Below are 26,312 nucleotides of genomic sequence, written 5' to 3'. Positions count from 1 at the left end.
TGCATTTCAGAAGGGTCAGAGAAGATTCCATGATGTAGAAATGAGGAGATATTTTGAGAACTGAACTTGCATTCATTGCCAGGAAGAAAATTGAGTATTACATAGATTACATATGATGTGCAGCACAGAAACAGGCCATTCGGCCCGACTGGTCAATGCCGGTGTTCGTGCTTCACACGAGCCTCCTCCCGCCCCTCTTCATCTCAGGCTATCATTTATAACCTTCTATTCCTTTCTCCCTCATGTGTTTATCTAGCTTCCCCTTAAATGCATCTATGCTATTCACCTCAACTCCCTGTAGTAACGAGTTCCATATTCTCACTACTCTCTAGGTTATGAAGTTTCTCCTGAATTCCTTATTGAATTTCTAAGTGACTATCTTATCTTTATGGCCCTTAGTTTTGGTCTTCCCCACAAGTGGAAACATCTCTCGACATCTACCCTATCAAACCCTTTCATAATCTTAAAGACCTCTGTCATGTCACCTCTTAGGCTTCTCTTTACTAGAGAAAAGACCCCCAGACTGTTCAATCTTTTCTGATAGGTGTAGCCTCTTTGTTCTGGTATAGGGAACAAGAAAAGGCATCTGATGCTGTGTCAATAAGTTGCTTCAAAATAAAGTTGGATAAATATCTGACTGAAAACAGGATCTGAGGTTACAAGGATATGTACTGATAGGGATGATCAAATACTTTACTGGCCACATTTATTGCTGTCCTGCTGGGGCTGGAGGAAGGGAGGGTGTTGTCATCTGCTTAAGATTGCCAGACGAGCTGAATAGTGGAGATAGGGGGATGGATAGATATTCCAGAGTTTGCTTGATTAACTTTGGCGGTCAGGGTATGTTAACGCAGAACTCTGGAGACCAAACAAGTAGAGTCCAAAATAAGGTTAATTGCACATGGATTAAAGTGGGTCCACTGGACTGAATGCTCTATTCTAGGTCCGTGCTTTCTTATGTTCTTATGGTAAGATGCATATTGACATTCTCAAACCTCTACACAGTTACCAATCAAAGTTGTGCCACTGTGGAGAAATAAAGAACAGAGGCCTTATGAGGTTTGGGGGGGAGGGGGGGAGACGGGGGGAGGAAGAGAGACATCGCTGGCCACTCTTGTACCATCTGGTGGCTGGAATAAAGACAGCATTAGTGGATGTTTTGGGAGCATGATCCTTGCCTACTCATTCTCTTCACCCAGGATGGGGTGTGTTGAAGGGATGGATCCCCAGGAGGTGAGAAGATACCTCAAACTTAAAAAGAATGTTCCCTTTAAAATGCACCCTTCAGTCCATCGGTCTCTTACTCTATTGTAATACATTACTCAGCCAGTGCTACCAATAGTTCTGCTTGAGGCGGGCTGTAGGAAAGCTTTGAGTTGATGCCCTTGTCAAATGTAACAAAGTGTAACAGCAATTATTAGAGGTCCTGACATTGTTTGAAACAATCAGAACCGTGCCCCGTGACGATAAACGAGTGCTTCTCTTTCAAACATGAAAAACGACAGACTGCAAGATGCTGACAAGAACCAGTTGGCAACAGGTATGGAAGCGTTCTATAGAACTACTGGCAGAGGTTCAAAGTAGGAGACAAATGGCTGCTTTGTTTTCTAACCAGAAGGTTATCCAGTTATCACAGGCATTGAGGAGTAAAGTAATCGACAAGCTCATCAAAAAATATTTAACTGCTGCCACATTGTCACAGGAGTGGATGTCCCATGGCTAAAACGACAATGAAGATTTTCATGTTTAATTGTAAGTCTTGATTTTTGCAGGGAGGAAATTGTTTGTTCATTTTTTGATTCCTTACATGTAACAACATGTTGGGCTAATGATGACCATGGTTACCTGAATGACTGATTGTAGCTCCTGGACTTTGGTCTTTAACATTTCATTCTCTCGTTCCAACTCCAACACCTGCTCCTTCCTCGGTCTCTGTTCAATGTCATTTTTCAGTTTGAGGGATTGGTTGCGTTCCAATTTGCATTCTTCTTCCACCTTGTTTAACCTGTGCTTCAGCTGATCGATCTACAGCAATGTGGATACAAGAAAGGAAAAAAACGCTATGATTCTTAACAAGCTTTTAATGGAAATCATAGAAACCGCAGCCAACAGCATATCATTTGACCACTGCACCTGGAGCTGTCTACTCTAATCCCCTTGCCCTGTGTCCTTTCATACAGCTCGCTTTTCAAATACTTATCCAATTCCCTTTTAAATGATGCTATTGTTTCTGTCCCAGTAGTCACTTATGTAAAGCTACATATTCAAATAAATTATGGTAGGCTTGCAAGATTTTTAATATTTAACAACTGATAAAAATTTTCAACCAACATTATCAGAACATAGGAACAGGAACAGGCTATTCAGCCCCTCGAGCCTGTTCTGCCATTCAATTAGATCATGGCTGATCTGTATCTTAACTCCAGTTACCTGCCTTGGTTCCATAACCCTTAATACCCTTTGCCTGACAAAAGTCTATCAATCTCAGTTTTGAACATTTCAATTGACCCACAGCCTCAACAGCTTTTTGGGGGAGAGAGTTCCAGAATTGCACTATCCTTTATGTGAAGAAGTGCTTCCTGACATCACCCCTGAATGGCCTAGCTCTAATTTTAAGGTTATGCCCCCTTGTTCTGGACTCCCCCCACCAGAGGAAATAGTTTCTCTCTATCTACCCAACCAAATCCTTTAATCATCACTGCTTCATTGGATAATGTCTGGTCAAGCTGCTGTCTCATTAGGTACATTTTGGGCAGGTCCCAGAAAAGGTGGCTCCCAAAACTATTACCACATTGGTACAAAAGTGGATACATCAAACTTGGGCTGTGGCAGCTAATTATATTCTAACACTGGTCGTGGGAAAGATGCTCAAGAACCTTAATAACTCAATGTAGTTTTATTTAGGAGATATCTGACATGAAAAAATGCAAAAATAATCAATGTAAACAAATGTTTTGTGAGAAAATGCTACAAGATGAATAAACAGCTACTTCCACTGCTGTCGAATAGGTTAACTGGCTCATGCTTATGGTTGGAGCGATCGTATAGGGGAAGAATAAATAGAGTTTGTTGGAAGGATTGTACTATTTCCTCTTTTACAACCTCTACCCAATGCACATACTATTTCCCCTCTAAAAAGAAAGATTTACATTTATATAGCGCCTTTCACGGTCTTAAGATGTCCCAAAGCACCTTACAACCAATGAAGTACATTTTGTTGTTCACCTCAATAATGGGGGATGGTGCGGGAAAAGAGATTTTGTCCGTTTTCTTCTTTAAACACATTATAAATAGCAAATAGCAAAAATCTTTCCCCATAGAGACTGCAAAGGAATAGCCAACGAGGATTTAGAAGTGATAAGTCATGAATCAATTGGAATTATTAGAGAAGATGAGTGAATTAACTCACAAGGGGCTATCCAGTGGATAGCATGTTTCTGGATTTCCCCCCCAGTAGCTTGAAGCAAAAATGCACCTCCGAGCCATACAAACCAGGAAGGACCTAGTTTTTATTCCTGGGCCCATATAAACCAGAGTGTCAGTGGGCGAGCTACATTTGGCCTCAGGGCCTCCAGGCTAAGGAGAGGGAAAATAAACAGGCAGGATTCTTGTTCTGGATTGCTATCCAGTCGCCTCTCTTTTTTTCCTGATTTTGTTCTTGGGATGAGGGCGATGCTGGCAAGGCCGGCATTTATTGCCCATCTTAAGTTGCCCTGAAATAGTGGTGGTGGGTCGTCGTAAACCACTGAAGTCCGTGTGGTGAAGTTGCTCCCACAATGGTATTAGGTAGGGCGTTCCAGAATTTTGACCCAGTGGCGATGAAGGAACGGCACTATATGTCCAAGTCCGCATGATGTGTGACTTGGAGAGGAACTTAGAGATGATGGCATGCTCATGACATTGCTGCTCTTGTCCTTCTCCTCGGTAGAGATTGCAAGGCTTGGAGGTGCTATTGAAGTAAGCTTGGTAAGTTGCTGGAGTTCATTATTGGTGGAGGGGGTGAATATTGAGTTCAGTGACAGGGCTGCAAACCAAGTGGATTGTTTTGTCTTGGATGGTTTCGAGCTTCTTGAGTATTGTTGCAACTGTACCCATCCAGGAGAGTGGTGAGAATTCCATCACAATCCTGACTTGAGACTTGTAGATGTTGGAGAGGGGTTGGGGCATGGGGTGGGGGGGGGATGAGGGGAAGAGATGAGCCACTCATCGCAGAGTCCCCAGTCTCTGCCCTATCCTGCCTGAAATGGCTAATCCAGTTCAGCTCCTCGTCATTAATGACCAACCAGAATGTTGACGATTGGGAATTCAGTGATGGTGGCGCCGTTGACGGTGCCTTCTGGGTTAGAGAAAGATTGGGCTTGCTTGTTGAATAACGGGTCAACACTCAGTGCCCAGGTTTGCATGTGATCATTTGTACAAGGTACTAGAGGCTTTGGGCTCTTAAGGAATTGGATCAAACGATAAGTTGCCCCCTTCACAAATGAGTGAGGAATAAAAAAATGAAGAACAAAGCTAAAATTACATTTGTTAAGTTCCACCTATGAGGCCTTTTAAAGTTCAAGTCTCATGGGTCTAATGGCAAAGTGACACTGGATATAAACTGGTAAATTGATGAGCCATTGCCTGGGCTAGTGATTAGTGGTGACTAATCTCAGTCCCTCACTGTTTATACTATTCATAAATGACAGCAGAAGAAAATTTGCTGGTAATACAAAGTAACATGGCATGGGGATCTGGACCAAGGGATGGAGTAAGGAACGACAGGGTCACATTGGAACAGGAGACAAGTATACACAATGGATGTGCTCCATTTAGCGATGGGCTAATTGGTCTTTCAGACTCAGCCACGCTCAGCCCTATAGGGATAAATCAGGGGGCCCCCCCACCAATGGGGGTACACCACCAAAACCTCAAGGAATGGTGGCCCACTTAGAACTATCTTTTTTTAAACAAAAGGAAGTAAATAAAATAACTAAATTAAATCCAAACACTGACATTGGGGGATAGAAAACCAAATATTCCATGGGGTGTACACCAGTTGTGTACAGACACTGCGCTACTTTGTGTAGGCTGCTACTGACATGGGAGCCACAGATTCACCTTCCCAAGGGACTCCACCGTGACGTGAAGACTTAGGTGCTCCTGGGACCCTGAGAGCTATGCTGGCGGGAGTATAACTCCTGCTAGGGTCACCCAAGCCAGACAGGTTGAAAGGTAAGAGACAGACTAAAGGCCAGTCCAATGGTCCTCCTGGTAGAGGGTTGTGAGACTGTCCAGATGAAAATGCCTTTCATTATGGAAACAACTCAGAGACAAGACCAGTCTGTTACAGACTTGCAAATATAAACATCAACTGTGGAAAACCACAATCTGCTGGATGCAGGCCAAGATGATACTCTGATGGAGTCAAATGTTTTGCTCTGGACAGACAGCAGTGGAAGAAATGGGATGCCTCTATGCACAGGAGACTCTAACTAACTAACTACTCACAGGTTTACCAGCCCCAGGGGAAACAATCACATTCCCCCCACCCCCCACTAAAATGTTTTGAAATGTCCAGCCTGCTCAAACCGATTTTTAAAGTAAAACAACAAATTACATTAAAATGGTAAGATCAGGGGATACAAAACAAAATATTCCATGCAGTTCCCACCTACCACACAAATTTTGTTTGATAACGCTCCCGTGAAGCGCCTTGGGATGTTTTACTACATTGAAGGTCGCTATATAAATACAATTTGTTGTCGTTGAATGAGTGTCCATTGACAAAAGCGTAGAAGGGGAAAAGGCTTTAGGTGTGATTATCAACCATTTACTGAAAGTATTCAATCAATGTGAAGCTGTTGTCAACAGGGCTAATCAAGCACTGAGAGGCCACTGAAAAGCATTTGATTATAAAATGAAATAGATTATTTTGACCCTGTGTAACGTACTAGCAAGGCCTCATTTGGAACGTTGTGTGCAACTTTGAGTACCCTCATTTGAAAAGAATAGCGATGAACATTAAATTATAAAGAGAAGCTCACAGAATTGTACCTGATTTCACTGGAGAAAAGAAAAATTGATAGGGTTACGATCCAGAGCTTTACAATGCTGACAGGGATGAATAATGACAATACAAGCAAGTAATTTAGCTTAAACTGTGACTGCAGTACTAGAGGGCATGAGTTCAGAATCAACACGCCTTGAGCAAGACTAAAGATTAGAAGAAATCTTTATTTTCTCATGGAATAGTAAATATTTGCAAGACAGCCCCATCAGAAGTAATTAACACTAAGTTGATTAACTTCATGAAAACAAAACTAGATGAATATCTGACTGGAATGGGATTGAAAGGTTACAAGTATAGACTCAGTAGATCGAATACTTTGTAGAACAGATTGGTTCCTATGCAGTTGGGACCATGAAACTTTCATCTCTGAAATGCAACTAGTCGGGGGTTGAATAACGTAATGTTAATGTTAGATTCATATCCCGGAGTCTATATGGATTCAATTAATCATAGAAATTTTGTATGTCTGAAATAAGATGACACCAGGAGCTTGTGTTCTGTCCGGCCTTAGAGAGGGTGCAGAGGAGATTTACTAGAATCGTACCAGGGAGAAAAGACTTCAGTTACATGGAGAGACCGGATAAACTGGGGTTGTTCTCCTTAGAGCAGAGGAGGTTAAGGGGAGATTTGATAGAGGTGTTCAAAATCATGAAGGGTTTTGATGGAGCAAATAAGGAGAAACTGTTTACAGTGGCAGATGGGCCAGTAACCAGAGGACACAGATTTAAGGTAATTGGCAAAAGAACCAGAGGGGAGATGAGGGAAAAAAATTTACGCAGCGAGTGTTACGATGACCTGGAATGCAAGGGAGGTGGAAGCAGAGTCAATAATAAGTTTCAAAAGGGAATTGGATAAATACTTGAAGGGAAAACATTGCAGGGTTATGGGGAAAGTTGAGGAAAATGGGACTAATTGGATAGCTCTTTCAAAGAGCTGGCATAGGCACGATGGGCCGAATGGCCTCCTTCTATGCTGTATCATTCTATGATTCTACGAAAGGACAGTAACCAGAGGACACAGATTTATGGTAATTGGCAAAAGAACCAGAGGCAACAAGAGGAATTTTTTTTTATGCAGCGAGTTTTTATGATCTTGAATGTACTGCCTGAAAGGGTGGTGGAAGCAGATTCAATAATAACTTACAAAAGGGAATTGGATAAGTACTTGAAAGGGAAAAAATTTCAAGGCTACGAGGAAAGAGCAAGGGAGTGGGACTAATTGGATAGCTCTTTCAAAGAGCCGGCACAGACACGATAAGCACAATGACCTCCTTCTGTGCAGTATCATTCTGTGATTCTATGATGCTGATCAGGTGGTTAACAGCAAGAAGTTTTGTTATTATACCTGACGGTCTTGATCATGCTAACAAATATGTGGCTGTCCTTGTAGCCGTTTCCCTTCTGGTGGTTCCAGGTTGTAAAAAAAAGATTTGTCCAACTAGTGTCTCTGGTAGTTGTTGTGTGACAGGGTCAAAACAGTATAAAGATCAAAGGCCCAGTGCTGTAGTTAAAGGATCAATGTTAGCAGTTAATGGATCAATGTTAGCGGTTAATGGATCAATGTTAGTGGTTAAAGGATCAATGTTAGTGACTAAAGAATCAATGTTAGTGGTCAATGGATCAATGTTAGTGGTCAATGGATCAATGTTAGTGGTCAATGGATCAAAGTTAGTGGTTAAAGGATCAATGTTAGTGGTCAATGGATCAATGTTAGTGGTTAAAGGATCAATGTTAGTGACTAAAGAATCAATGTTAGTGGTCAATGGATCAATGTTAGTGGTCAATGGATCAATGTTAGTGGTTAAAGGATCAATGTTAGTGGTCAATGGATCAATGTTAGTGGTTAAAGGATCAATGTTAGTGACTAAAGAATCAATGTTAGTGGTCAATGGATCAATGTTAGTGGTTAAAGGATCAATGTTAGTGACTAAAGAATCAAAGTTAGCGGTTGATGGATCAATGTTAGTGGTTAAAGGATCAATGTTAGTGGTTAATGGATCAATGTTAGGGGTTAACGGATCAATGTTAGCAATTAATGGATCAATGTTAGCGGTTAACAGATCAATGTTAGCGGTTAACGGATCAATGTTAGTTGTTGATGGATCTTCGACAGCACCTCCCAAACCCGCGACCTCTACCACCTAGAAGGACAAGGGCAGCAGGCACATGGGAACAACACCACCTACACATTCCCCTCCAAGTCATACACCATCCCGACTTGGAAATATATCGCCGTTCCTTCATCGGCACTGGGTCAAAATCCTGGAACTCCCTTCCCAACAGCACTGTGGGAGAACCTTCACCACACAGACTGCAGCGGTTCAAGAAGGCGGCTCACCACCACCTTCTCAAGGGCAATTAAGGATGGGCAATAAATGCTGGCCTCGTCAGCGACGCCCACATCCCATGAACGAATAAAAAAACGTTAGTGGTTAATGGATCATTGTTAGCGGTTGATGGATCAATGTTAGTCCACTTACATATGGTGACATTTGTGGTGCATTGTTGCCAGTTGATAGTGAGAAGACAGTGTTGATATCCTGGGTGGAACTTTCTGGGCCCTGTGCCACTGGTGGGGCCTTGCACACAAGTGGCTTAAGAGAAAATTGTGGGAATATTCCCCACGATTATAAGCCCATTAATGTCAACGGACAGAAAGTCATGGGTAAAGCCTCAGAATTTTCTGATGTGGCCCACAGTGTGCGAAGTCTGCCCACGGGCTCGAAGAGATCCACCCAGATGTCAAAGGTCGACAGTTACTGTAGTGGGCCCTAACCAGATCCCAGGTTTCAGGGGTACATCAATGTCGGTAGTAAGTTACTGTCAGAAACTGTGGAGAAATTTTATAGAGCTGTATCTACATTGGAATTATTACCGGAGGTTGTTCATCTCCCTCAGGGCATTAAATAAAGTGGGGAGAGACCTTGTAGTGCACAGTGTTTTCATTCAGGAAAACTTGTGCCTGGAATTTCTGCAGGTGTTCTCCTGATTCCCACTGTAACAGGGCCGAAAACCCTGAAAAAACATCGTGAATGGCCATTTCTGCCGGGTTTCCACCAATCTCCCGCCAAAGTTGTGGTGGGAGATCAGAAGAACTTCTGTGGAAATTCTACCCCATGGTAGGAACAGGTTAGATTCTTAATCCATTCTTGCTCAGGGTCACATGACACTGTCCTTTTAAATGAATTTATTTTTGCACATTTTTCTTTCACATATCACAAGAATCTATTGTGGGATTTATCAATCTTAACATTTGTGGTACGGTATTGTAGCGGTCATGTCACTGGACTAGTAATCCAGAGGCTGAGGCTAATAACATGAGTTCAGATCCCACCATCAGCTGCTTGAGAATTTGAAATCAGTAAAAAATCTGGAAATAAAAAACAGGTATCAGCAAAAGTGACCATGAAGCTGACAGATTGTTGTAAAAACCCCAACTCGTTCATTAATGTCCTTTAAGGAAGGGAACCTACTGTCCTTACCTGATCTGGCCTATATGTGACTTCAGTCCACACATCAATGTGGTTAACTCTTAACTGCACTCTGAAAGCCACTCAGTTGTATCAAACTGCTACCACAGCAATTCAAGAAGGTGGCTCAGGGCAACTAGAGATGGGCAATAAATGCCAGCCTTGCCAGCGGCACCCACATCCTGAGAATAAATGTTAAAGATGTATCTGATAATTCAACTTTTTTAGCACTAAATTCCTACTTTCTTACGCTATTTATGTTGCTTAATTCAAATTACTGATTAATTGAATTATTCAGCACAGAAAAGATTTTGTGGGAGATTTTTTACTTGGGTGCGATTTCAGCGGTGCCAACGGTGCCCACCAATGCGGCAGTCGGAGGGTCCCCAACTGTTTTCAAGTTCCGAATGGCAACGTGACAAAATATTTTTCTGGATCCTGGACGAGCAGGCCCCACAAAAACCCTTAAACACCAACCTCCCTCCCCACAAAAGCATACCTATTCAGAGAAGCCTCCAGTGGTCCCTTTAAGGACCGCCAGTTAGGCCTCTCAATACCTGGAGAAAGTGAAACCAGCATATTGTGCCTGCTCTGCCTATTTCTCCACGAAAATTGCAATTGGTGTCCTACAATAGACATAAGACCTCAATTTAGGTGTCAACTGTAGCTCAGTGGTCACACTCTTACCTCTGAGTCAGAAGGTTGTGGGTTCAAGTCCCACTCCAGGGACTCTGAGCACAAAATCTAGGCTGACACTCCAATGCTATACTGAGTGAGTGCTGTGCTGTTGGAGATGCTGTTTTTCAGATGAGATGTTAAACCGAGGCCCCGTCGGCCCAAAGGTGGACCTAAAAGATCCCATGGCACTATTTTGAAGAAGAGCAGGGGAGTTCAGCCCGGTGTCCAGGCCAATATTTATCCCTCAACCAACATCACTAAAACAGGTGATCTGGTCATTATCTCATTGCTGTTTGTGGGACCTTGCTATGTGCAAATTGGCTGCCATGTTTCCTTCACTACAACAGTGACTACACTTCAAAAGTACTTCATTGACTGTATGGTGCTTTGGGATGTTCTGAGGTTGTGAAAGGCGCTATATAAATGTAAATCTTTCTGCCTTTCTTTACTCGTATATTTAAACAGTCTCTTTTGGGCGGGAGTCCTGGACGTCCATTTAAAGGCCTGCCTGAAAGTTGACTCATCGTGGACAAATGGGTGAACAAGATCCCCACCAGATTTTCCTCTGCTGGTCTCCCCTTTCTCAGAAGATTTCCCTCCCCACCGTTTCAATTATCAGGAGTAGACTGTATTACACAACTGAATCCTCTGATTGAGGGTAATCAAACTTCACCACAGTAATTGCTTCCTTTGTTAAAGAAAGAACTCATCTTTATATAGCGTCTTTTGGGACCTCAGGACGGCCCAAAGTGCTTTACAGCTAATGAAGTACTTTTGAAGTGCAGTCACTGTTGTAATGTAGGGAAAGGCAGCATCTCTCTATTACACCTTATCTATGTTGGTAATTGATATCTGTCTATTTGCATCCTCTGATTGGCCAGCGTAAACCTTGTTACTATTTACTCTCCAAATTACTCTTGATGTAAAGTTTAATGCCAGGATTTACTTGCGTATAATGGAAAGCAAATTATCTCTGAATTGTATTTGCTGTTACGCCCAGCACACCCTCACAGTTCCGTTCCACCCACTGCACATAATTGGAAAGGGAATTTGTATAGGAGCACACATACGATATCGGAAGTGTGTAGTGTCTGAAATAGATGTACACGCAGAATGGCGTACCTGCAATCGGGACTTCCTGCTAAAGGAGTCAGGGCGGACGGATGATGTTGTGAGAAAATGCCATGATTACTAGAACCCAAGGTGTCAGCCCTGGTTTCGTTAGTAGCACTCTCACCTCTGAGACAGAAGGTGGTGGGTTCAAACCCCTCTCCAGGACACTCCCAATGCAGTACTGAAGGAGTGCTGCACTGTTGGAAGGTACCGTCTTTTGGATAAGACTTTAAACTGTGGCTCCTTTCTGCCCTCTCAGGTGGACGGAAAAGATGCCATGGGAATATCTGAAGAAGAGCAGGGGAGGTCTCCCGGTGTCCTGGCCAACATTTTTCCCTCAACCAACATCACTAAAACTGATCATCTGGTTATTGATCTCATTGATGTTTGTGGGACCTTACTAATAGCTGCTGTGTCTCCCTAATTTACGACAGTAACTACACTTCTAAAAGTACTTCCATCGGCTGTGAAGCACTTTGGGACGTCCTAAGGTGAATAGCACAATATAAAATGTAAGTTCTTTCTCGTTTTTTTCTGATTAAGATAAGGAGAGTTTAAGTCACTGGTGCTGAGTGTAAACAAAATATGTGATTCCCCTAAATCAATCATCAGCTTGGCTGAGGAGGAAGTGATCGTTATATTTCCTATTTTGATAACGTAAGATTAGTCCATTATAATATTATGATAGGATAGTAACTATGTGACAATTTTATTATATGATCATACAGGATTAGTTTCAACTCAAATCGTCTGCTAAAAACTGTTTCTGTAATGCACTTCTTATCAAAATTTGCTCATTCTTCAGCAGTTTAAAATACCATATATGTTGTGAATCACCCAGTTTTCCTTTTAAAACAAAGAGTTGTGAATTTAAAATAAAGATTCATCCCAACAATGCAGTTATTTAAATTTTTGGGTGAGCTTCATTTTTACCATTCAACTTTGCCATGTGTCAGGGGCAGTCTGACTGTAGGAGCCAGGCAGGTAATAACTGGCACAATACTAATACGATTGCCTAACATAGTTTCACGGTAGGATGTTTGCTTACAGCTTTACTTATTATTAACCTATAGCAATCTGTGCATAGCTGATTTGGAATTTAGATACAATTATTGCTATAACTAATTCTGAAGCACGAACAGTTTCCGGATGTACTGTGCATGACACCAACACAGGAGATAAAAACTTTTATTCACCTTGCAAAATGCTTCAGTAACAACTGCCAGTAACAACAGTGTTGCAATTCACCAGAACCATCAGCTCGGTCAAAGATAGTATTGTACATTCCTGGGTACTAGCACACCAGCAATATTACACTACTGATACTGATACCACATCATCCGCAATATTACAGCACTGATACTGATACCCCATTATCCGCAATATTACAGCACTGATACTGATACCCCATTATCCACAGTATTACAGCACTGATACTGATACTCCATTATCCGCAATATTACAGCACTGATACTGATACCCCATTATCCACAGTATTACAGCACTGATACTGATACTCCATTATCCGCAATATTACAGCACTGATACTGATACCCCATTATCCACAATATTACAGCACTGATACTGATACCCCATTATCCACAGTATTACAGCAATGATACTGATACCCCATTATCCGCAATATTACAGCACTGATACTGATACCCCATTATCCGCAATATTACAGCACTGATATTAATGCCCCATTATCCGCAATATTACAGCACTGATACTGATGCCCCATTATCCGCAATATTACAGCACTAATCCTGATACCCCATTATCCACAATATTACAGCACTGATACTGATATCCCATTATCAGCAGTATTGCAGCACTGATACTGATACTCCATTACCAGGAGTATTACAGCATTGATACTGATACCCCATTATCCGCAGTATTACAGTATTGATACTGATACTCCATTATCTGCAGTATTGCAGCACTGATAGATACCCCATTATCCGCAGTAATATAGCATTGATACTGATACCCCATTATCTGCAGTATTACAAGCATTGATACTGATACCCATTATCTGCAGTATTACAAGCATTGATACTGATACCCCATTATCTGCAGTATTACAAGCATTGATACTGATACTCCATTATCTGCAGTATTGCAGCACTGATACTGATACTCCATTACCAGCAATATTACAGCACTGATACTGATACCCCATTATCCGCAGTAATACAGCATTGATACTGATACCCCATTATCTGCAATATTACAGCAGTGATACTGATACTCCATTACCAGGAGTGTTACATCACTGATACTGATTACCCATTACCAGCTGTATTACATCACTAGTCCCGGTGACTCATGAACACCATTGGTACGGGTCTAGTGTTTTTGATTAGTTGGTAATTGATGGTGCTAAATCTCCCAGGTATTTTATTTCTTACCTGAAGCTGCAGATCCCGGCTCCTCATCACCGCCATATTCTTCTCCTCACTAAGTTGTGCGTACCGCATGGCCAGGTTGTAATTGTCGTCTTTAACTTTCATAAGCTCATCGTTGTAGTTGTTCCTCTCCTCCTTCATCTTGTTGTAACGTTCCTGAAAAGTCTGAAGCTCTTGGTTCACCAGCTTCAGCTGTTTCTTCTCATCCTCCAGCCGTTTCATCTTGACCTGCAGGTCGCACCGTAGCACTTCCTTTGCCTTTGTCTGCTGCTGTAGTTTTATCACCTCATTCATCAGGAACTGTGTCAGACCCTCATGTCCTTCTTCCACTGGAAGACAGAACACGCTTGTCAACGCCAGACGGCTAGAGTGAGGCAGGGCAAAAGATTTCACACCCGCATTCACATTCTCTTCAGGTTTAACAACAACAACTTGCATTTATATAGCACCTTTAGCGTAGTGAAACGTCCCAAGCTGCTTCACAGGAGCGTTACCAAACAAAATTTGACACCGAGCCACATAAGGAGATGTTAAGACAGGTGACCAAAAGCCTGGCAAAAAAGGTAGGTTTTAAAGAGCGTCTTAAAGGAGGATGGAGGTGGAGAGGCAAAGAAGTTTAGGGAGGGAATTCCAGAGCTTAAGGCCGAGGCAGCTGAAGGCACGGCCGCCAGTGGTGGGGCGATTAAAATCTGACACTGATTAAATCTAAATAATTTGAATTTAAAAATCAGATGCAGCTCTAAGCAATTCAAGGAATACTCCAGGAAATGACCCACTAATGGCAGTTTAAACGTGCAAAATATCCGCACCCCACACATTTTTTTGTACGATTCTAAAACAGATCTTTCATTTTGCCTCTGTGTATAATATCCACTCGATATTAAGAGGGATTTTCACCATTGGGGCCCCTCAGAATTCAAAAATAAAAAATTATCATTAATGTCGTCATTTTTTTCTTTAATTTCTATTGATTTTGTTTTTTAAACATTCCGATGAAGCAATGATGCTTTAGGAGGAACTGGCTTGGAGGAGTTGCTGAGCCCGATTATGAAGGAGCTGGCTTAACATCAGTGGAGGTCCAGCCATTAATGCGGGGCTCAAGCTAGGGGGAAGTTACTGAGCCTGACATGGCGAGGGCGCTGGACTTTAGAGTAAGTAACCCAGGATACTTCAGCAGTCGCATTATTTCAGTTGTGTATTTGCAAAAGTTAATTCAACTCCTTCACATTGTTAAGCTCAGTAGAGCTACTAAATAGCTTCTACAAGTAATGTCATCAGTGCACTCAGTTTCAAAATAAATAAATAAAGAATCAATAGAAATAGATAGGAAAAAAATTGTAAAATTTAATCTGTAACATACAAAATAATAATTATCCATAATTTATCACAATACAATACCATTACTTTAAAGGCTAGAACTGTTCCATTTAGAGAAATATGAAATTAAAGGGTTAAATGAGTGTAGTCCCTTTACCTACTATTGTAGAGAATCTCCTTGTGGGCTCCTTCCCTGTGACCAACTTGTACAGTTCTGGATAGTAGAACTCAAGACTTTCCAAAAAAACAACATACCCTCTCTGTCCCTTTGTTTGAAGGATGTCCAGCAGGCGACCTTTGGAAAGAGAAAAGAGAATTATCTCCATTTGCACCATTTTCTCTCTCACTCATCTAATTTATCCTTGGGGAGAGGAGCACAACCTGGAGCCAAGAAATTTCCACAGCCACTCTCTGTCACATTCTAACACATAGATTAAGAAGGGTGAATTAGTTCTCTTTCCCTTGCTGAAATGGAATGTGTTCTTTCTACATGGTATACTGTCAGCATTACATTACATAGAATCTACAGCATAGAAACAGGCCATTCAGCCCAACGGGTCTATGCTGGCGTTTAAGCCTCCTCCCACCCATCTTCATTTAATCCTAACAGCATATCCTTCTATTCCTTTTGCTCTCTCGTGCTTATGTAGCTTAAATGCAGCGAGTTGCACATTCTTACCATTCTTTGGATAAAGAAGTGGTAAAGCAGACCAACAAACACCAACATACGGTACTTTTATATTGTCTGCATTATTGGTGGGTTGCTCTTCCTCTTATAGTTACAGTTGGGAGTGGGGGGCACTGGGCTCCACTGTGGAAGACAGGGACCCCGTTGCTGAATTGGTGGAAACACAGGGTTCCAGCTCCTCACAATTGTTCTTACAGAAACAGATTCCTTAATCCAGCATACATCTGTAGATCCACTTTTTCCTGGGTCTTCATGCTGTTTGTTTCCCCTAGTTTGGGGCTGTTTATACTATGGAGTGCTGCTGACATAGGGAGACCTGAGTGTCTCCCAATTGTTCATTTTCCATGCAGCGGGCTTCTGATTTTAATCAAATCACTGTGAGCAGGTGTCAGGTGGAGGCAAGGAGATTAAAAAACCTGTAATACCAATAGTTCTTTCAGACAGCTCTATTTTTATATGGAGTGAGTATTGACACCACTGTGTCAGCGAATGAGTTGGTGGTGGAGTGGGACTTACAGCAAACACAGTCTATTTTACAGCAAACAGAGTCTATTTAAACAGAGTCTCTACGAACTACAGCAAACAGAACTCATGACTGAAACTACAGCAATGTCTCCCGATAAAAGCAGGATTATTTCTCCAGCAAAATGCAGTGAGTGGAGGATAGTTACAAAATACAAATTATGTGCAAAAAATCAATCCCAGTCACTTACAGCAGTGCAGTCTCCAGGCTTGATTGACGGGAGAATTACCAAATCATCTCCAAAACTTGACCTCCTCTTGGGAAATAAGGAAGGGCAGGTGACAGAAGTGTTAGTGAGGGATCACTTTGGGACCAGTGATCATAATTCCATTAGTTTTAAGATAGCTATGGAGAAGGATAGGTCTGGCCCAAAAGTTAAAATTCTAAATTGGGGAAAGGCCAATTTTGATGGTATTAGACAGGAACTTTCAGAAGTTGATTAGGAGAGTCTGTTGGCAGGCAAAGGGACGTCTGGTAAGTGGGAGGCTTTCAAAAGTGTGTTAACCAGGGTTCAGGGTAAGCACATTCCTTATAAAGTGAAGGGCAAGGCTGGTAGAAGTAGGGAACCTTGGATGACTCGGGAGATTGAGGCACTAGTCAAAAGGAAGAAGGAGGCATATGACATGCATAGGCAGCTGGGATCAAGTGGATCCCTTGAAGAGTATAGAGATTGCCGGAGTAGAGTTAAGAGAGAAATCAGGAGGGCAAAAAGAGGATATGAGATTGCTTTGGCAGATCAGGCAAAGGTGAATCCAAAGAGCTTCTACAAATACATAAAGGGCAAAAGGGTAACTGGGGAGAGAGTAGGGCCTCTTAAGGATCAACAAGGTCATCTATGTGCGGAACCACAAGAGATGGGTGAGATCCTGAATGAATATTTCACATCGGTATTTACGGTTGAGAAAGGCATGGATGTTAGGGAACCTGGGGAAATAAATAGTGATGTCTTGAGGAGTGTACATATTACAGAGAGGGAGGTGCTGGAAGTCTTAACGCGCATCAAGGTAGATAAATCTCCGGGACCTGATGAAATGTATCCCAGGACGTTATGGGAGGTTAGGGAGGAAATTGCGGGTCCCCTAGCAGAGATATTTGAATCATCCACCGCTACAGGTGAGGTGCCTGAAGATTGGAGGGTAGCAAATGTTGTGCCTTTGTTTAAGAAGGGCGGCAGGGAAAAGCCTGGGAACTACAGACCAGTGAGCCTGACATCTGTAGTGGGTAAGTTGTTAGAGGGTATTCTGAGGGACAGGATCTACAGGCATTTGGAGAGGCAGGGACTAATTAGGAACAGTCAGCATGGTTTTGTGAGAGGAAAATCATGTCTCACGAATTTGATTGAGTTTTTTGAAGGGGTAACCAAGAAGATAGATGAGGGCTGTGCAGTAGACGTGGTCTACATGGACTTCAGCGAAGCATTTGACAAGGTACCGCATGGTAGGTTGTTACATAAGGTTAAATCTCATGGGATCCAAGGTGAGGTAGCCAATTGGATACAAAATTGGCTTGACGACAGAAGACAGAGGGTGGTTGTAGAGGGTTGTTTTTCAAACTGGATGCCTGTGTCCAGCGGTGTGCCTCAGGGATCGGTGCTGGGTCCGCTGTTATTTGTTATTTATATTAATGATTTGGATGAGAATTTAGGAGGCATGGTTAGTAAGTTTGCAGATGACACCAAGATTGGTGGCATTGTGGACAGTGAAGAAGGTTATCTAGGATTGCAACGGGATCTTGATAAATTGGGCCAGTGGGCCGATGAATGGCAGATGGAGTTTAATTTAGATAAATGTGAGGTGATGCATTTTGGTAGATCGAATCGGGCCAGGACCTACTCCGTTAATGGTAGGGCGTTGGGGAGAGTTATAGAACAAAGAGATCTGGGAGTACAGATTCATAGCTCCTTGAAAGTGGAGTCACAGGTGGATAGGGTGGTGAAGAAGGCATTCAGCATGCTTGGTTTCATTGGTCAGAACATTGAATGCAGGAGTTGGGATGTCTTGTTGAAGTTGTACAGGGCATTGGTGAGGCCACACTTGGAGTACTGTGTACAGTTCTGGTCACCCTATTATAGAAAGGATATTATTAAACTAGAAAGAGTGCAGAAAAGATTTACTAGGATGCTACCGGGACTTAATGGTTTGACTTACAGGGAGAGGTTAGACAGACTGGGACTTTTTTCCCTGGAGAGTAGGAGGTTAAGGGGTGATCTTATAGAAGTCTATAAAATAATGAGGGGCATAGATAAGGTCGATAGTCAAAATCTTTTCCCAAAGGTAGGGGAGTCTATAACGAGGGGGCACAGATTTAAGGTGAGAGGGGAGAGATACAAAAGGGTCCAGAGGGGCAATTTTTTCACTCAAAGGGTGGTGAGTGTCTGGAACGAGCTGCCAGAGGCAGTAGTAGAGGCGGGTACAATTTTGTCTTTTAAAAAGCATTTGGACAGTTACATGGGTAAGATGGGTATAGAGGGATATGGGCCAAGTGCAGGCAATTGGGACTAGCTTAGTGGTATAAACTGGGCGACATGGACATGTTGGGCCGAAGGGCCTGTTTCCATGTTGTAACTTCTATGATTCTATGATTCTATGATTCTGGCTGGGACATGTGGTGTTACTAAATGCAACTATTTTTATAAGGGCCCTTTCACTTGCTGTGTGGGGGCTGAAATAGCCCTGCCTTGGTAGCATTTCCTTGCCTCATTTTACTGTGGAGCAAGAGATGCAGAGAACAGAACTGAACATCAACTCAATCAGCCTTCCACAGCTGAACAGGCCACAATGGAGGTCCAGAGGCAGATTGTCCAGTAAGTCTACCCAGAGCCACAGGTGGAGGGAAGGCTTGCTTCAGATAGTTCTCGGTTGTGTTATGAGTACCACATTCTTAGAGCATCCAACTTTCTTTTCTCAAGTCTCAGCAAGCACAAATCCTTGAGGGCAGATGTGGACCTTGCAACTTGAGGAGAAAGCATAGAGGGACATATGAGGCTGTGTGTTAGAGGGAAAAATGAGATAAGGTACATGGGGGAAAGGGATATATTTAACTATCAGGCAACGAAGACATTATAAGGCTTCTTCGACAGCACCTCCCAAGCCCACAATCTCCACCACCTAGAAGGACAAGGGCAGCAAGTGCATGGGAACTCCATCACCTCCAAGTTCCCCTCCAAGTCACACACCATCCTGACCTGGACATATATTCTTCACCATCACTGGGTCAAAATCCTGAACTCCCTACCTAACAGCATTGTGGGAGCACCTTCACCACACAGACTGCAGCGGTTCAAGAAGACGGCTCACCACCACCTTCTCAAGGGCAACTAGGGATGGGCAATAAATGCTGGTTTTGCCAGCGATGCCCAGGGCCCACGAATGAATAAAAGAAAACAAAGTAATTTCTTCTAAGAAAATTTCACTTGTCTACTGTTGCTATTTGGTATAAAACTGTAGGAATACATTATTTATAGAAGGGTACAACTTCAGTAACTTATTAAAAAAAATTAAACTCAATTACTTGATCTGTTAATTTTGGACTGCAGCATGTGTGAATTGAGCACCTCATCTTCGTCCTGCTCGTCGATGACTTTGCACTGTCGGAGGTATGGCGTAAGCTTGGCCGGGTTGATGTATCGGCTGAGGACGTGCCGGTTACACTCCACGTTCTCCCACACCACATCTTCCTCGTCCTTCACGGTGCAGAAATTGTCTGCCTCTGAACCACAGATGTCCATCTCCTGACCTAAAAAAACAAGAAGTGGCAAGTGGAGTGTATTTAAAACTGTTGTGAATCTGGCAGATAGACATCAGAAACAGTGTTAGTGACAATGGCCCATTCTAAGGTTTGTCTTTTACACCAGAACTGGACCAGATCTCAATGATGGAAACTGTCAGTAGAAAACTAAGCGTTCAGAAATCGAGACAGGATTATCTCAGCCATTTCTATTTTTACAGCTGCAGCCTTGTTTCCAGCCAGATGTTATACAGCTCCTTTTTGAAGGAATAAAGTTACAGCGATAAAATCCTTGCCTGGAGTTTGTTCTATATATCCACTACACTGTAGGGAATAAAATTCTTCTAATCATCAGTATCAGAAGAGTGTTATTCATGTTAAATCATTGTCCTCCTGTTTTGCACTTATTGCCCAAGTCAAAAAGCTTCCAGTTATATCTATAGCCATTGTGTCTATGCTGGCGCTTCACCTGAGCAATCTAAAACTAACCCCACTGCCCTACTCTCTCCCCACTGTCCTGTGCCTTCCTTGATGCAATCACCTCTTCCTCACCTACTTCCTGTGGCAAAGTGTTCCATACTCTAACAGCTCTCATCATAAAGACATTTCTTCTAACTTCTCTCCCCATTCTCGCAGTTACAACTTTAATTTGACAACACCTCATTGCTAGCTCTCCAGCTTGGCTTTTTAAAGACTAGATTATGTGCTCAAGTCCTAGAATGGGGTTTGAGCCCACAACCTTCTGACTCCTAAAGTACTACCAGCTGAGTCAAGCTGATACTAAATAAGTGGGCCTTTTTATTTTTGGAGAATATTCTTTCTATTTTTCTGTTCATTTCTTTTCCTCTAACATTTGGTGCAACTGAGAGAGCAGGTGGTCACCTGACTCTCGGGCCTCTACTGATGTTGCTGTACGCTGGCCACTAATTACTGTACGAGCCTGGCCTGGGGGCACATTACAACAGTGGCTGCACTAAAAGTACTTCATTGGCTGCAAAGTGCTTTGGGACGTCATGAGGTCATGAAAGGCGATACATGAATGCAAGTTCTTTCTGTCTTTTCTTTTTAACTTTTCCTCTAGTTCTACCCTCATGTGTCTGGCTTCTTCCTGATGAAGTTGAGATCACAAATTATGCTGGCATCACGTCTATCTGCCACCCCCCGTACGGTGGTACAACATAGTCCTCATTCTGCACCACAGTTGCAGATGCTTTTGTTACCTCCAGACTTGATCATTCCAATGCTCTCATCTTCCACCCTCCATCAACTTGAGCTCACTCAAAATGCCCATATTCAAACAAGTCCTGTTCATCTATCACCCCAGTGATACTAGGGTCCTGAATCTAAATAAAGGAAATTACGAAAGTATGTGAGTTGGCTAGGATAGATTGGGGAACTTTACTAAAAGGGATGACGGTGGATAGGCAATGGCTAATATTTAAAGAACGTGTGCAGGAATTACAACAATTATTCATTCCTGTCTGGCGCAAAAATAAAACAGGAAAGGTGGCTCAACTGTGACTTACAAAAGAAATTAGGGATAGTATTAGATCCAAAGAGGAGACATATAAAATTGCAAGAAAAAGCGGCAAGCCTGAGGATTGGGAGCAGTTCAGAATTCAGCAAAGGAGGACAAAGAGATTGATTAAGAGGGGAAAAATAGAGTATGAGAGTAAACTAGCAGGGAACATAAAAACTGACTGTAAATGCTTCTGTAAATATGTCAAGAGAAAAAGATTAGTGAAGACAAATGTAGGTCCCTTACAGTCAGAAATGGGGGAAATTATAATGGGGAACAAAGAAATGGCAGAACAATTAAACACATACTTTGGTTCCGTCTTCACAAAAGGAGGATACAAATAACCTCCCGGATATGCTAGGGAACCAAGGGTCTAGTGAGAGGGAGGAACTGAAGGAAACCAGTATTAGTAAAAAAATAGTACGAGGGAAATTAATGGGGCTAAAGGCTGACAAATCCCCGGGGCCTGATAATCTACATCCCAGAGTACTAAAAGAAGTGGCCCTGGAAATAGTGGATGCATTGGTGATCATCTTCCAAAATTCTATAGACTCTGGAACAGTTCCTACAGATTGGAGGGTGGCAAATGTAACCTCACTATTTAAAAAAGGAGGGAGAGAAAAAACAGGGAATTACAGACCAGTTAGCCTAACATCAGTAGTGGGGAAAATGCTAGAGTCTATTATAAAAGATGTGATAACAGAACACTTGGAAGGCATTAATGGGATTGGACAAAGTCAGCATGGGTTTATGAAAGGAAATCATGCTTAACAAATCTACTGGAGTTTTTTGAGGAGGTAACTAATAGAATAGATAGGGGAGAACCAGTGGATGTGGTGAATTTGGATTTTCAGAAGGCTTTTGATAAGGTCCCACACAAGAGGTTAGTGTGCAAAATTAAAGCACATGGGATTGGGGGGAACATACTGGCATGGATTGAGAATTGGTTGACAGACAGGAAACAGAGAGTAGGAATAAACAGTTCTTTTTTCGGGTGGCAGTTTTGGTCTCCTTATCTGAGGAAGGATGTCCTTGTCATGGAGGGAATGCAACAAAGGTTTACCGGACTGATTCCTGGGATGGCAGGACTGACGTATGAGGAGAGATTGGGTCAACTAGGCCTATATTCACTCGAGTTTAGAAGAATGAGAGGTGATCGCATCGAAACATATAAAATTCTAACAGGACGAGACAGACGAGATGCAGGGAGGATGTTCCCGATGGCTGGGGAGTCCAGAACCAGGGGTAACAGTCTCAGGATACGGGGTATGCCATTTAGAACCGAGATGAGGAGAAATTTCTTCACTCAGAGGGTGGTGAACCTGTGGAATTCTCTACCACAGAAGGCAGTGGAGGCCAAGTCATTAGATGCATTCAAGAAGGAGATAGATATATTTCTTAATGCTAAAGGGATCAAGGGATATGGGGAAAAAGCGGGAACAGGGTACTGAGTTAGACGATCAGCCATGATCATTTTGAATGGAGGAGCAGGCCCGAAGGGCCGAATGGCCTACTCTTGCTCCTATTTTCTATGTTTCTATGATACAAGTGAGGGCAGTTAAGAGTTAATCACATTGGTGTGGGACTGGAGTCACATATAGGCCAGACTGGGTAAGGACGGCAGGTTTCCTTCCCTAAATGATGTTAGTGGAACCAGTTGGTTTTTTTACAATCCAATACAAGCTTTTTATTTCCAGCTTTTTTTTAGTGCCCAGGTGGGATTTAAATTGATGTTCTCTGGATTACTAGTCTAGTAACATAACCACTATGCTACCGTACCCAGAAGGTCTAAAATGACTGTTCGCTCCAGCATGTACGGTTTCTAGAAGATGGGCTTTGTTTTATGAGAGGATGACATCATTTTGATGGTGTGAACAACACCCACCTCTGCATCATTCAAGCTGCAAATGGGACTGTCAGAGAAACTAATAATCCCTTCATATTTATTCCGTGCAGTTCAAAGGCTAATGGATCATTTTAGTGTGGGAAGCAGGTTGGTCCAGGATAAAATGAAATGAGTACTGGAGCATGTTACAGACTTTTGCTGATGCTGTGCTGTCGGGAGCAGAGTGTAGTTTTAAAAGATCAGGCTACTTACCGCAGTAATTGTTTATACGCTTGTGCTGTACTGTGTAAGTCCTACTTTAATTTTTGTAAATAAATCTAGTTAGTTGATTCAGAATTGACAGTGTTATGCTGATAATACTGTCTTTACAAGTGGCTTGGAGAGAAATAAAAACAGCAGTGGGCACTCGTGATCTAGTGTGTGAAAAAAAAAGACAGACTTGCATTTATACAGTGCATTTTCACAACCTCAGGATGTCCCAAAGCTCTTTACAGCCAATGAAGTTCTTTTGAAGTGTAGTCACTGTTGTAATGTAGGAAACACAGCAGCCAATTTGCGCACAGCAAGGTCCCACAGGCAGCAATGTGATAATGACCAGATAATCCGTTTCTAGGTGTTGGTTGAAGGATAAATATTGGCCAGGACACCGGGGAGAAATCCCCTATTCTTCTTCAAAATAGTGCCATGGGATCTTTTATTCCCACATGAGAGAGCAGACGGGGCCTCGGTTTAACGTCTCATCCAAAGGACAGCACCTCCAACACTGCAGCACTCCCTCAGTGTCAGTCTAGGTCTGGAGTGGGCTTGAACCCACAACCTACTGACTCAGAGGCGAGAGAGTGCTACCCACTGAGCCTACAGGTGTGAGTCCTAAAGGTCACTGCAGTGGCAGAAAACCACAGGGTTGCAGCTTCTGGTTTGTAGGGGGCATGAGGTTCACTTACGGGAAGTGCAATGAGACCACTGCAATAGAAAGAACTCATTAAAAAATAAACTGAAATGACATCCCATTGCTGGCAGCCAGTTATGAGAAATCCCATCATAATGTGGGCGATCAAATAATTTATGGAATACTATGGTCTCTGGAACTCCTGGGCCAAGTGGAAATGTCATCTGAAAAATGCAAACAGTCGGGGTTGAATGGTGTAGATTAAAATTTCAGCCTGATATCCTGCAGCTGTCAATCCAGTATCTTTGGCAGTCACGGTAGTAGTTCACAAGAGTGTTAGCTTGTTGGAGTGTCACCGCTGGGGTCCCTCATGGAGACCGGGGTAGATTTTCACCTCACTGCCCGAGTGTAAAGCTGGTGGTGGGAGTTCGGCCGCCAATTATCGAAACCTCTGATTTGAAATCCTTAGAAGGCTATGTTGATAGGGTGAGTTGAAGTAAGGTGGAAGGAGGCTCATGTGGAGCATAAACACCGGCACAGACCAGTTGGGCCGAATGGCCTGTTTCCGTTCTGTAAATTCTATGCAATTGTATGAAATCAATGGAAATCGGATGGTTTCTATAATGGGCAATTGATCTAACCCATTAAATAAATTGGGCGGAGTCCATGACATCTCAAATTGCATGCGGTTTAGGTGAAGGAGCAGGCTTGATGAATCGAATGGCTTCTTCTCAATCCAGGCTTCCAGTTATGATCTGCATACTGCAAGATGTGAAGGCAAATGGAAGGCTCACCAAAATTAAAACCATGGCGCTTTTGGACAAGGTCAGAAGTACAACCATCTACTAAATGAAAATCTGTTTTGAACTGTCCGAAAAGAACAGTAGCTATTCTTTTCTTGTTTGCTGGTACAAGATTTTATACAAGCAATTGTTTTAAAAACATGTTTAATAACTCCTACCCCTCCCACAAGGTGGGTTTCAAAAAACCTGATGCAGAAACTTGGGTCCTATATTGTGCCAATCGGGAGCTGTGACATGTGTTCATTCTGTTCTGGTTTCATAGAATCATAGAAAATTTACGGCACAGAAGGAGGCCATTCGGCCCATCATGTCCGCACCGGCCGAAAATGAGCCACCCAACCTAATCCCATTTTCCAGCACTTGGCCTGTAGCCTTGCAGGTCATGGCACTTCAGGTGCATATCCAAGTACTTCTTAAATGTGATGAGGGTTTCTGCCTCTACCACCCTTTCAGGCAGTGAATTCCAGACCCCTACCGCCCTCTGGGTGAAAAAAAATTTCCTCAGCTCCCCTCTAATCCTTCTAGCAATCATTTTAAATCTATGCCCCCTGTTTATTGACCTCTCTGCTAAGGGAAATAGATCCTTCCCATCCTCTCTATCTAGGCCCCTCATAATTTTGTACACCTCAATTAAATGACCCCTCAGCCTCCTCTGTTCCAAAGAAAACAACCCAGCCTATCCAATCTTTCCTCATAGCTAAAATTCCCCAGTCCTGGAAACATCCTCATAAATCTCCTCTGTACCCTCTCTAGTGAAATCACATCTTTCCTGTAATGTGGTGACCAGAACTGTACACAGTACTCAAGCTGTGGTCTAACTAGTGTTTTATACAGTTCCAGCATAACCTCCCTGCTCTTATATTCTATGCCTCGGCTAATAAAGGAAAGTATCCCGTATGCCTTTTTAACCACCTTATCTACCTGTCCTGCTACCTTCAGGGATCTGTGGACATGCACTCCAAGGTCCCTCTCTTCCTCTACACTTCTCAATATCCTACCATTTATTGTGTATTCCCTTGCCTTGTTTGCCCTCCTCAAATGCATTACCTCACACTTCTCCAGATTGAATTCCATTCGGCACTTTTCTGCCCACCTGACCAGTCCATTGATATCTTCCTGCAGTCGACAGCTTTCCTCCTCACTATCAACCACACGGCCAATTTTTGTATCATCTGCAAACTTCTTAATCATGCCCCCTATATTTAAGTCCAAATCATTAATATATACCACAAAAAGCAAGGAACTGCCCTGTGCCCTGAGCCCTGTGGAACCCCA

The 26,312-nt window shown here is 42.6% G+C and overlaps 1 protein-coding gene across 1 annotated transcript in view; it reads right to left on the bottom strand.

Annotated features, from left to right (window-relative positions):
• Window positions 1-26,312, bottom strand: part of card11 (caspase recruitment domain family, member 11) — a 247,628-nt gene that overhangs the window by 138,129 nt on the left and 83,187 nt on the right. Inside the window, exons 2-5 of the mRNA XM_068002900.1 lie at window positions 19,765-19,989; window positions 15,201-15,338; window positions 13,730-14,055; window positions 1,846-2,025 (exon numbers count right to left, since the gene is read on the bottom strand). Coding sequence (XP_067859001.1) covers window positions 1,846-2,025; window positions 13,730-14,055; window positions 15,201-15,338; window positions 19,765-19,989 — 869 coding nt within the window. The remainder of the gene's footprint in view (window positions 1-1,845; window positions 2,026-13,729; window positions 14,056-15,200; window positions 15,339-19,764; window positions 19,990-26,312) is intronic.

This window comes from Heptranchias perlo, chromosome 22 (assembly GCF_035084215.1).
Source record: "Heptranchias perlo isolate sHepPer1 chromosome 22, sHepPer1.hap1, whole genome shotgun sequence".
NCBI classification, from domain to species: Eukaryota; Metazoa; Chordata; class Chondrichthyes; order Hexanchiformes; family Hexanchidae; genus Heptranchias; species Heptranchias perlo.
The sequence above is the reverse complement of the archived record's forward strand: the minus strand, read 5'-3'. Positions and strand labels throughout refer to the sequence as shown.